At 43.3% G+C, this 12,908-nt stretch overlaps 1 protein-coding gene and 1 long non-coding RNA gene across 14 annotated transcripts; one reads left to right on the top strand and one right to left on the bottom strand.

The window, feature by feature from the left end:
• Positions 1–461: 461 nt before the first annotated feature.
• Positions 462–2,956, top strand: LOC127308400 (putative F-box/FBD/LRR-repeat protein At5g52460). Its single transcript, XM_051339207.1, has 3 exons — positions 462–1,651; positions 1,737–1,880; positions 2,111–2,956. The coding sequence occupies exons 1-3, from the start codon at positions 563–565 to the stop codon at positions 2,648–2,650; spliced, it is 1,773 nt and encodes a 590-aa protein (XP_051195167.1). The 5' UTR covers positions 462–562; the 3' UTR covers positions 2,651–2,956.
• Positions 2,957–7,381: 4,425 nt separating this feature from the next.
• Positions 7,382–12,813, bottom strand: LOC127308403 (uncharacterized). Of its 13 annotated transcripts, none has more exons than XR_007856553.2 (10): positions 12,290–12,813; positions 12,100–12,190; positions 11,829–11,953; positions 11,573–11,703; positions 10,932–10,970; positions 10,617–10,686; positions 10,375–10,529; positions 10,153–10,272; positions 9,739–9,890; positions 7,382–8,188 (listed from the first exon to the last, which is right to left on the bottom strand). It is a non-coding gene; the product is annotated as an uncharacterized lncRNA (long non-coding RNA). The 13 variants fall into 13 exon arrangements; XR_007856551.2 differs by having other exon boundaries at positions 10,375–10,494; positions 12,290–12,812; XR_007856541.2 differs by lacking the exon at positions 10,617–10,686 and adding an exon at positions 8,275–8,345 and having other exon boundaries at positions 10,375–10,494; positions 12,290–12,811.
• Between the last annotated feature and the right edge of the window lie 95 nt (positions 12,814–12,908).

Here is a 12,908-nt window from a genome sequence, read left to right as displayed (position 1 = left end):
GGCGAGGACAAATTTCCTTCACCGCTTGTAGGTTCATCCACACCCGCGAGCTACGTCGCCTAAAAGTTGTTCGGCCATTTACCCGACCAAGTTGTGAGGTGCAAATTTATGGTACATTGATAATTAGCTAGTGACATGTATGTGAATTTTTTTTATGCATAGATCGCGGCGAATAGCTCCGATGAGTTTTTTTTACCTTCAATACATCATCCAATTTATTTTGTTTGGATAATAGAATTTTGTAATTTGAATTTGAATTATTGTGTGAATTGTGTCATTTAAATTATTGTATAACCTTCAAGTGAAAGTTATCTATGAACACTGTTTTAAAATGGATGAAATAGAAAGGGTAAAAAAAGGACATGTTTCTGTAAAAATGGATCAATCATGTCCGTTAGATATCAATTGGAGGGCTGAGAACGGTGACTTTGCTTTAGTGACTTTATTCTCAGTCACTGAAGCTGCGTCCGAGCAAATCCCCATTTCCCCAGAAGAGTCAGAAGCGAGGTATCGATCCCGTCCCCCAGCAAAACCCTAGCCGGCCTCCGCCGCCGCATCCGCCATGGATGCCGCCGGCGCCGTTGGTGGAGAAGCATTCATACACTACGCCGTCGAAATCGCCGAGTTCCTCAACTCTCTGTTACCAGGGGGCCCGTTGGCGAAGGCCCGCATTGATTTCATCGTCTCCCACCTCATCTCCCTCCTCCCTCCGCCCTCCGTCCCCGCGCCCGATGACGACGGCTCCTCCGACTCCGACGACGACCACTTCTCCCTCTCCTCCTCCAGCTCCTCCGACGGCGGGGCCGACTTGCCCGCTGTCGTTACCGCGCCGCCGGTTGACGGCCTGGACCACATCGGCCGCCTCCCGGACGACCTGCTCTCCAACATCATCTCCCGCCTCCCCACCAACGAAGCCGCGCGCACCATGGTCCTGTCGACGCGCTGGCGCTCGGTGTGGGCGGCGACGCCGCTCCTCGTCGACGACGCCCACCTCAAGGCCACCAACGAGTCCCGCGAGATGTCCGCCTTGTGCGCCGTGCGCGCCGTCTCGCGCTGCGTGGCCGCTCACCCGGGCCCCGTCCGCGCCGTGCGCATCACCCGCACCTCCTTCGACGAGCAGGAGTACGCGCTCCAGCGCCTGGTGGCCAGCCTCGCCGCCAAGAACGTGCAGGACCTCATCCTCTTCAACCGCCCCGTGCCGTTCGCCATGCCGCTCCCCGACGACATCCTCAGCTGCGCCTCCCTCACCCGCCTCTACATCGGCCTCTGGCGCTGGCCCTTCCCGGACACTACCGCCCACCCGCCTGCCTTCCCCAACCTCCACGAGCTCGGCCTTTTCCACACCATCATCGAGGACAAGGAAGTCGACGCCTTGCTCGCGCAATGCCCCAAGCTGAAGATCCTCTCCTATGCCATGGCGTGCAACTTCCCTTCACACCTCCGCGTCAAGTCCTCCAGCCTCCGTGTTGTGGTGGAATGGAGATGCAGCTTCGATGATGTCATCATCGATCATGCCCCCTGCCTGGAGCGCCTGCTCTTCGATAGTACTGGAGACCTACCCATCAAGATTGTGCACGCGCCCAGGCTGGAGGTCCTCGGGTTCTTGGACCTCCAGCTCCACACGCTTGAAATCGGTGGCATTGTCATCAGGGTAACTTCTGTGTTCGGCACTTAGGATTCATTACTTGATTGTTCAACCAAATAATTTTCCACTGTTTAATTTGCCTCAATGGCAGGCTGGGATGAATGTGAGACCTTGTGCCATGCTTCCAAGTGTGAAGATACTTGCTGTCCAGGTGCGGTTTTGGAATGACACGGAGGCCAAGATGCTGCCCACTCTGCTCAGATGTTTTCCTCGCCTCGGGAAACTTCACATCATGGTACTATTTGTGTCAAATTATATCTTCTCAGCTGAATAATTGTTTGTCGATTGCAATTCGAGAAGATGATATGGATTTCAGCTTATTCCAGTGCTTGTTGCTCATTCCTTTATATTCCAGAATCCGGACTCATAACATAGATATCAGTTCTAGCACTTGTAAGTTCTAACTGTACTTGGGTACAGTTTGCGGATTTATATACACTGACCAAGTTTTCTGCTCAACTGCAGTCCATTTGGTCCAAGTCACCCGATGCTGGGGATGATATGGATTTCTGGGAGTCCCTGACCTCTTGCAGTTGCCTTGAATCTCATCTGAAGACGTTCCTCCTCCACGGATTTCAGGGCAGGAAACATGAGGCGGCATTCATCCGTTACATTTTTAAGAATGGTAAGGTGCTTGAGTCCCATGGCATTGTATATGGTGACAGTGATGATGTGGTAGTGAAGGGATCCGATGGAAGCAGCTCCAGTGATGATGTGGTAGTGGAGGAAGGTCCAATGTCAGGTTCTGTTGGTGAGGGCAATGCGTCATCAGCTGGAAGCGGTGGCGGTGATGATGTGGTAGTGGAGAGAGGACCGATGTCAGGTACCGTTGGTGAGGTCAATGCGCCATCAGGTGGAAGCAGTGGCAAGTATGTTTCTGCTCACCTCGCCTCCCCTTGCTGGAGCTTTCAGAAAGCCATTGACTTGTCAGTGGAGGATCCCTTCTATGTGCTGGGGCCTGTCATTGCTCTGCTCAATGTTGTTGATGATGAGACGGCGTGCTAGACTGTGATGGTGCCTATGCTGGAGATATTTTACTTGGCAGGTTTATGTTGCGATGCTAAAGATATATGGTAGTTATTTGTTACTCCTACTTGATAGTTCTGTTGTGAGCTAAGATGGTAGATTAAGCCCATGAGGGTCTGGAAGCTAGTTTGAGTAGCAGGTGGCAGTCTGAGTTTTGTATTTGGGAGACTTAGGATTCTGAGTTGTGGAAGTAACTTATGCATGGTGTTTTGGGCCTTTTTTCGGCTTGTAGAAGTCTTACCGCACAATCTATCTATGCTCAAAAAAATATCTCTATGTTTTTCCTGATATGTTCTTTTGCTGCTAAGTTTATAAATTTCCTAGTTCCTTGAGGGCAATCTGCATTACATATTTTACTGATCATTCCTTGTTTGTTGCTGCCCTTCTTTGTAAACAATAGCGGCCATCGTAAACAAGCAAAATTCTCTTGTTTGACCTGCTTCCATTCAATCAGGTTATACTTATTAATGAGCCTTGATCGTAAGAGCTCCTGTTGACAGGGATCACTTGCTCATGACCAGAAATTTGGTCCTGACTCGATAACAGTAATACTAGTATCCTCTTGTAAGCCGTATCTCTTTGGACTGGAAGCTATAGAAAGCGAAGTGCCGCCCAAAATTATGTTTGTGTGACAGCAAATTTTGCGGGCAACTCTTTCAATATTGTTTGGATCATGACTATTGTGGGGATCGTCCCACCTGACCCTAAGTTGCTGCACATTTTAAGAAGAAATGAGTGTTGTGTGGTGCTGTCTCTAGTGCAAACCCGTGTTAGTTCCACCAAGAGGAAGAGAAAATGTACTTTCTATATTTTAATTTTAAATTTGGTTCGTTCAGCTGAATATGCATTAGACTACCCACAATGAAACTATCATATGTAGTATCATGATGCTGATATGGTAGTGTAATTAAGAACGAGAGAGATGATACTAGTACCATAGGTAGATACTGTATCATAAGTTCATAACACATAGTACTAGAAAATTTTAATGTCAAGTAAATCTTGTACATATATTTCCATTGAGATTCTACAAATCAATTAATATAAAAAAGCTATGATACTAATATATGATACCATACATTGTGGAGATAGTATCGTATAAAAATATTATGCGTATGATACTACTGTATATTACTATGTGTTGTGACTAGTCTTACACACACTGAACATGAGTAACCCATCGAAACCAATAGCTATGGAGTACGTACTGGACCGCACCAGTTACCATCGAGGATTTGTGGAGCAAGTGCACTCCCGGTCGTCCTGAATTCCCCCTACGATGACAACATCCTCGCCGACAGTTGCTGCCGGCAAGAACTCCCAGGTCTGACCTGAAGATCGGCAAAGCCGGTCGTGGAGTTGCTTTCGAGCGCCGGAACTGGGTGAGATACCGAGCTGCTTGCTCCCATGCATGCTAAGAGCAAGTACAATAGAGTCCAGTTAGCTAACTATAAGACATTAAATAATATATTTTAGATGAGTTGGAAGAGAGAGAAGAGGAGAGAGAAGGGAGGTGGGCTACTATGCAATAGCCAGCTCTTGCACGTGCTCCTAGGCACTTTGTGAGAGTGAAATGTGGGCCATATGTTAGTAAAGTACTTCATTAGTATAGCCAACTATTGTACATGTTAGCTATATGATGACTACAAATGACATGGCATCTTGTTATAGGCAGCAGTTGGATGTACTATTGGAATTGCTCTAAGCTTCCTTGGTACTAGACGTTTGCGGACGAGTGTTTAACGTATACTACACTTGCGTTGGTTTTTAGACCTGGAGTTATTAGAATTAATTTCAGTTAGATGATGTTATCAACTGTCAGTTGCAGTTTAGGTGTAATTTGGAAACCGGGGTTCGCATTTCTAGGCTGGATTGATGGCATCAAAGAAATTCTTCTTTTGCTATGGTACTTTCTCTATCAATGATGGAACACAAATACGATTTTGAGAGGATATTTGGTTAGGCACCACACCTCTATGTGAATATCCTGTTTTGTATAGTATTGTTCGTCGCAAAAGTGATACCATTGCTACAGTAATGGCTACCTCACCTCCGAATGTGACTTTCAGAAGAAATTTGTTGGGTACACGATTAGTTGCATGGAATTTCTTACTTGTTCGTTTGGAGGATATTTAACTGTCGGACGCACCTGATGAATTTAGATGAAATCTACATGCCAATGGCAAATTCTCGGTAGACTCCCTTTACAAAGCAATTCTTCTGTCAGATACACCAGTTGATAATAACAAAAAATTGGAAGATGAAGATACCGTTAAAAACAAGATCTTTGCATGGTATCTTCGTCGAGGGGTTATTCTCACCAAAGATAATCTTGCTAAGCGGAACTGGCATGGAAGTACTCGTTGTGTTTTCTATCATCGTGATGAGATGATTAAACACTTGTTCTTCCAATGTCGATTTGCTAGATCTATATGGTCAATCATCCAAGTAGCTTCCAGCTTTTATCCTCTGACTAGTGTTGCCAACGTCTTTGGCAATTGGCTTCATGGTATTGATTTAAGGTTTCGAAAATTTATTAGGATGGGTGCGCTTGCAGTTATCTGGGCGTTATGGCTATATAGAAATGATAAAAAAAATGACAAAAATTGTTCTATCTTGCAGGTTATATACAGATATACCGGTATTCTCTGTTTGTGGTTGCGTTGTTGCCTCTTCAGAGGGTGGAGAATCACAACCTCTTTACGGAGCGACCTCTTTACAGAGATCTGTACACGATTGGAGGCTACGACGAGGGATACTTTTTCCCTACATGGGTGGCTGCATAATCTGCGGATTTGAGCTCCTCCTGTTTCTTGGGCGTTCTACATTTTATCGTCCCGATATGTAATCCACATTTTTTCTTTCTATCTTGAATATTTAAAGAACCTTTAAACGGCTGTGTGCATCCTGATTATGCAGAGATCGGGTGTAATTGCTTGTTTTAAGTAATGAAAGCTCCCTTTATCAAAAAAGTTGCAGTTTATGTTGCAATTGATAATTAACATGAATCACGAAGCAAATCTAGATGTAGAACTTGACTAAGCATGAACTTAGCCTCTAGCCAACACATGTTCCTAGCCGTTGGATCATTTTTTAAGCCGACAACCTTTGACCGTGCAATTGAGCCAGTGGGTAAGTTTTTAACTACCCTGGTCATCCGGTGATTCTTCGCCTATCACTTTGTCCCATCTAGCGGCAGGCCCGCAGCTCAACTGTGTCCCATCCAACGGCATGTCCGTAGCTCAGAGAGAGCGAGCTAGCTCTCTTGCTTTGCCCTAGTGTCAGCTCTTTCCTCTTCGGCCGTGGGCGCCTCCAGTGCTCGTCATCATCGAGAACGAAGATGAGTAGACATCAATGGCGGCAGCAACCCTAGTTAGCCTAGGGTTTTAATTTTTAGTTTTTCCCTTTTTCCGCACTTTGTAACTTATTTTCTATCAATATAAACATTATTGCAAAAAAATACATCAGGCTGTTGGGTTACTCCCAATCCAAACAGACAAACGAGACAACCATTTTGATGTGCGCGACCCAACCCAAACTAACCAAAATAGGAGAACAAATATGTGGTTGGATGGTCAGAATGGCAGCAGCAACCTCGACTCACTAGAGTTTAAATCTCAGATTTGACATTTGGTGTCTCATTAGAGATGGAATTTCTATTCAGTGGGAGACGATGTTCCCGTCGATAGCGAGGCGTCTATGGTGATTTCATCAATCTCAAGACTCACCGATTTGTTAGGTTCAGTCTCTCGAAAATACTCATAGCAGTAGGATGTGCGTGCGTGCGTTTATATGTATCCTCGTAGAGGTTAGTGTGTTAGTGTTTTTGTGTTTGAGAAAAAAAAACTAACCAAAGCGGATACTTTGCTGGAGACTAGTACAAATGCCCGTGCGTTGCAACGGGGGAGAAAAAATCTGTGTCGTAGCCACCACTGCCCCATCTGCACACAGAGGAAGGCAAATATATTATTGGTGGAGGAGTCGGGTCGGATGGTGGCACTTGTTCAATCATCTGCTCCCTTCAAGACCGGCGACACCAATGCATTTACACACCTTTCATAACAATAGGTATAATTTAATTGCTTAAGTAATGTTTATCAAGTTTTCCAGTGTAATAGAAACGTACTATAAAAAATCATATTTAAAAGTATACAAAAATTTACTTGTTCTGAAATTAAACTCTTTTAAACACAAAAACTTGATGTGAGTTTTGGAGAAGAAAAGTTAAAATAAAAAAATTGAGAGGGACATACAAAGGATGTCTGTGACATCCATGCCACGAGTGGAAAGAGCATGCTCTACCGGTTCTTCACTTCTTCATCTTCCACCTCGGCTCCTCGGTTGCCCTTCCCTCCCGGGTGAAGTCGGCGGAGGTGGGGCGAGGAACTGTAGGCAGCGGACAGGAAACCAACTGCAACTGACGATGTCGGGTTCTCGGGCGCATTGGACCTGACAGCCAAAACTTTTGAAGTCAGCGTGGCAGGCTTATCTTTGAGCTGCGAGTCAAAGTCGATACTTGATTTCCGCCATGACGCTGATGCTATGTGCTGGCCTCCTTGGATCGCGGGTCCTCGTTTGGAGGCCTGAATATATACAGGTTGAGTGAGACCCGTCCAGAACAGTCTAGAATAATCATGTGAGTCGTTATACTACGAATCAAAGTGAATATATAGAGGCTGAGACTCGTCTACAGTAGTCAAAGTCTGAGTCTTATACTACGAATCAAAGAGAACCCTCCCGGTTTGGACTTTATTCTCAGGAGCCTCTTCAACTGAATTTTGCAGTGTACACTGAAAATCATTGAACTTGTTCAAGAATCAAATCCACCCAGCCGAAAGAGGAGCACATAGCATCAGGGTCACATAAGGTACTACTTGTTTCAGTTGAACAACAATCTAAAAGCAAATTACAGTGGGTTAGGGACAGGGATGGTACTATCCAGGTAGCTGGTATATGGGCAACTTCTGATCGTGTCTTTAGGTTCTTTGTGAAGCAAAGTTTCTGCATACTACGCTACAAAGCTGCCAGTACATGATTCATCTTCTTCAATCTCCAATCCTCAGATCCCTGGTAGGACAAATGTACAATCCAAATCCACTCCAACTGGGCCACTCCATGGTTGCATATAATGGATCATGATAACCCCGTAAGGCAAGAGCCCCTTGTGGCGGCGTTGGACCACGGCAAGTCGACGATGGTAGCCAGGACGAGAGGTGCAGTCTCGTCAAGATCTCCACCACCGCGTCCATGGCTCGCCCTCCGCTCTCGCTGCACTCAGATGTGGCAGCAGCAACCAGGGAGAGGTCATGGCTTTCAACCCCAATCGCTTCGCCATGTACATTCTTCGATCTCAAGGGAAACTTTGAAGAGATTTATGCCACGTTTAACACATTCTTCGATCTCGAGGGAAACTTTGAAGAGGTTTATGCCACCTTTAACACATTCTTCTATCTCTCAAGTCTACCTCCACCTTCGTCTCCGCGGCGATACTCAACTACTTGCATTATCTCGCTCCACCTAGCAAAAGTAGCAACAAATATGTACACTATACATCAGAACCGGAGCATAAATATTTAAGTTATTTACACTAAATAAGAGAGTACATATCGCCTCTTGTGAATACGATTTTTCTCACTGGAGGTGGTGTCTTGACTTGGTGTTGTAGAAGCATCCACTATGAAAAACATAAAAAAACACATTTCAAAATCTCAAAAATTCTGAAAAAAATCCATGTGTACAACATCTAATCATTGCACATAAAGTTTCCGAAAAAATAATATTTTTGTATCGTGTGTAAAAAAGTCAACAAAAAGTCTTGTGAATAGCCATGTTAGAGCATTAAAAACATCTTATTTACACAGGCCACAAAAATTTACTCTTTTTTTTTTAACTTTGTGTGCAAACATAAAGTATGTCGATATACATAAAGTTTTTGTTTCCAGAAACTTTTAACATTTTAAAATGAGTTTTAGTAGCTAAAGTGGATTTCCAGTTGGCCACCTCTTACATACACATTGCACTTTACATGTAAAGTACCCACATAATTTACAGGCATATACCTTAATCACATGCGGCTATTTAATATTGAGGATATTTTATTTGCTAGCGAATGGCAATAAAGAATGCACCGATGTCTTTTTACAAGTATATTAACTCAATCGTGAATAAAGCATAACAAAACAGACACGATTATATGTTTTCAGGTCGGTGCTCTTTTTTAAAAAAAGACAAACACCCGCTAAATCTATCATATTGTTATTTATGTTTCGAAAGCAATAAAAATCCAAAATAAATCCTTTAAACAGACACGATTAAATGAAACTCAAAACTGTATTCAGAGTGAACTCAAGAGTAAATTTGAGTTGTTTGACGTTGGCCAAATCCCAAACTCCTCTACAAGCATGGAAAGCAAAACTTACATGTAAGCACATAGAAGGTATATAGAAGCAGTATACATGTGTTTATAGAGAAGGTCATTTATGCTTACATAGATAAAGAGCATATACCAGCAGGGTGCTCCTTACTTTTTGACATAATACATAAAACTGTTTGGACCTGGATATGAAGCCTAAGCTCTGTATTTGATGCACAGACCAAAAAATCTTGGGCACACTATCTCCAACATACACGAAAAAAAACACCATTCAACTCTCTCATGACTACTTAGAGATTTCATGAGTAAGCTGGTTGCTCATCAGCAAATAAATCAATCAGATGCCTTCTTTCAAAGTGGTGATAATGTATGAACGATCACCTCACGAAGATCGGAGAGTGCGGAAAATCATCAATCTAAGTGCAGCAGTACAAAACCAGTAATTCTGCTTATTAGGTTGTAAAACCTCAGGGAGTAAAAAAAAACCTAATGATCTTCTTGTAAGAATTTTTTGGGACAATGCGGTGAGTAGATAAACCTAAGGGCAACCCTGCTAGGAGCACATATCTTCCATGCAAAACCAAACTTGTCCCTATATTGGGCATTCTACTCGGACAATAGCTACAGCAGGGAATGAGATCAAACTGAGTTCAGAATGATAACAGAAATGTACAAGTGAAAGAAGTTGCAATACCTATACGTTGAAATCAGTGGATTCATCTCTTCTATCTTTCTTCTCATGCCTCATTTGCAGAAGAAACACTCTTTGTTCCTTCATCTTTGCCAGCATTTGTTCTGTCCTATCTTTCTTCTCAGGGCACGTGCAATGTTTTAGACATCTGCTGCCTATAGAAATTCTTAACGTCAGTTACATACTGCATTTGAAACCGTCCCTACAATAGACCATATTTTTGTCTAGATGCAACACTTGACACCTTAGAAATTATCCAAGAAATCAACCAATTTTTTTTCCTCGTGGTCTGATGTAGCCTACCAATCAGTGGGATTTTAAATTTTAATACATCTCCCAAAAAGCAAAATTACTTGAACAGCCGGGAAATCTCTTGCTTGAAATAGGTAAATACATATCATACAAACATCAGGTTACCATGATAACTCCTTGCCTGGGATGTTCCATGCCTTATTGTGCATCGGGTTTTCGGGACAGGCTGACTCGAGGAGCGCTTGCAGCTTGCATCCTCACCGGAGGTTACCTGTGGAGATCATTCTGTCAGTGACAGGATCCCTATCGTTAGTCGAGCTCGGGACGAAAATACGGAGAAGAGGAACAAGATCCGGGTGGATCATGGAAAGTAATTTGACCGAATACCTGTGAAAACTGTGGGAACTTGATCAGTCTACTTGGTGCTCTCGTAGCCGGCAACATAGTTCCACTTGATGTTGGGCTTCCCGGTGATAGTGATTGTGATAGTGAGTGTATACTGGCCAACTTTATGAAGACCATAATCAGCAAGCCAATCATCTCTGGGTGAAACCAACATAATAGCAAATAAATGTAGAGGGACTACAGCAGAATTGTTTATTCAGGATGTTCATTCCAGGACTGCTCACAGGGTCAAGAGTGTTGCAGGGAAGGGAGGAATTGACTGGCCGCTGGGTGTTGCTCACAGGGGTGGTCTTTCTAGCATTTATTCATGATGGAAAGAATAAACACCACCAAGCATTTGCATCAGTTTCAGGTGACAAGCTTCCAATATATATCTTTTTTAGATACAGAAGTAGCAACTTGCAAAAAAAACTGTATATGATGCTAAGCCTGGTAACTATAGTCTAAAAGAGAAATAGACTTTATTTGGTGACTGGAGCCTATAGATATCATACACATGTACATACAAAGGTACAGGAAATGGAACCAAGTTCTCTAACCTTTGTCTAACTTTCACCTGCTGGACCAACCGCCAATATCTGTGAAACCATGAAATGCTTTAATTTGTAAGGAAGAAAATTAATGCAGAATGCATATTAATAAATTATAAGTATGGCGTTATTGTCGCGACGTATGAACTAAATTACAAGCTTACTGGCATCGATTATATCATCAACTGTGTCCAATGTTTTGCTAGGGAAGAAGGTGTTATTGTCCCGGTTTATGAACTAAAATCTGCTGCTGGTATTTTATCTTATTTTGGTCAAATTTGATATTACAGAAAGGTAGCTTTTGCTTTTTTCAGTAGATATGCATATGCTCTTATACTATTACAGCAGAAAAGTTACATGGTTTTCGTCTAGAACCTAGTGTATTTAGACTGCCACATAGCTGCCTTGTTTGTATATGGCGAACATATTCTTGCATTGACCTTTAAATGCACTAATTTTAGTCAGCCACCTAGAAACTGAAGATGGCAAGTATGTTTGAAGAATCACCAAAACCTCACTACTTAGAATCGCTGACTAAACTCTTAGTTTGAAAACTGCAACCTTCTCAAAACATTGTGCTGAACCATAAATAGGCCCATCGAAAATCATACACATGTCAAAATCTAGCCACCATAAGAGCATTGGTATACCTGTGGTGTAAGACGGCTTGGGTGTCATCTTCTCGATGCCAAGGGTGACAGGTAACTCAAAGGCTGATGGTTCACTTCCCGCTTGGTCCTCCGCGCCACCGCCACGCTGCATCATGCGAGTTGCAGTAAACCTGATCAGATGATTTCAGTTTAGTTCATCCATCAGCGATAAAAAGATCAGCTACAACTCTCTCGACTTATAACCACGCTCCCCACTCAACCACTCCACGTACACATGACAACGAACATGCCTTACACAAACAAACTTTCAACCTGGTCTTAAACGGTAGTTTTATGGCGACTTTCTGAGCTCCCATATCGCCTTGCAATGCTCTTGCTTAGGCTCTGGTTCCAAAATGGCAACCCACATCATCTCCCTATCTGCAAAAAATTGACACAACAAATCATCACACGTCATGTAGGCAAAGAAAATCCTACCAAATGTACAGTTGTAGGAGCGAGCCATAGACAACTATGCTTTCTGGAAATCAACATTATTCAAAGAAAAAAATTGACAAGTGAAGAACCTTGTATCATAGTTGAACAAAATAATATGACCATCTGTATGTTCTCCTCAAATGTAGCTTGGAGATGTGTGTAGAAATATATGAAAACGGTCTGCATGTGATTCACGTGATTGAGAAGTAATTGAGGACAATGCGCACAAAAAAGAGAGAAGTAATTGAGGACATGCAAGATTATGAACATGAAATTAACCTCTATGGATCAGCATGGAAAGTCGCCCGGATTGAGTCGCAATTCAATAGCGCTTCCTGTAGGCTGGGGAGCGGACGACATCAGCGTTGGGAAGGGCAGTCCACGTCCTCCTGGCCCAGATGAATGCAAATTGACGGGGACGGCGGTACATCTGGGCGTGACGACATAGGGAGATGGTCGTGCTGCAGGCGGCGCGGACAAGACAACGGCAAGGATGGTCTATAGAAATAAGAATGGAGCGAACACTAAATCGATAGGTCCCTAAACCGGAAGTTCTTTCTCAGGAATGCACAGTCCTATCAAACAAGCTTTTGTTACTTGCAAGAGAAAAAGGATACACAGGAATTGATCAACCTCTGACAGGTGTAAAAAAAATGCATGTCTCATTCATGTTATTGGAAATAGAACTCATGACATAGTAAGTAAGCAAATGTTAAGTAAGCATGTGTTCTAGCCTGCAGGTCATCTCAACTCGAACACACACGCGCGCGGCCAACCTTAATTCACGAATCAAGGTTGCTTCGCTGTAATTTCCAAAATCGAGGGTTTGAAATTACCATTATCCGTGCTGCACGTAATAGGCGAGGTTCGAGAGCAGCGTCTCATCGATGTCGAACAC

This window comes from Lolium perenne, chromosome 6 (genome assembly GCF_019359855.2).
Source record: "Lolium perenne isolate Kyuss_39 chromosome 6, Kyuss_2.0, whole genome shotgun sequence".
NCBI classification, from domain to species: Eukaryota; Viridiplantae; Streptophyta; class Magnoliopsida; order Poales; family Poaceae; genus Lolium; species Lolium perenne.
Note: the sequence above shows the minus strand (reverse complement) of the source record. Positions and strands in the feature narration are given on the sequence as shown.

Excerpts from the sequence above, each read along its gene's own strand:
- LOC127308400 (XM_051339207.1), top strand. The coding sequence starts at position 563 with ATGGATGCCGCCGGCGCCGTTGGTGGAGAAGCATTCATACACTACGCC. Across the intron at positions 1,652-1,736 it reads TCGGTGGCATTGTCATCAGG|GCTGGGATGAATGTGAGACC; the intron begins GTAACTTCTGTG and ends CCTCAATGGCAG. Across the intron at positions 1,881-2,110 it reads TCGGGAAACTTCACATCATG|TCCATTTGGTCCAAGTCACC; the intron begins GTACTATTTGTG and ends GCTCAACTGCAG.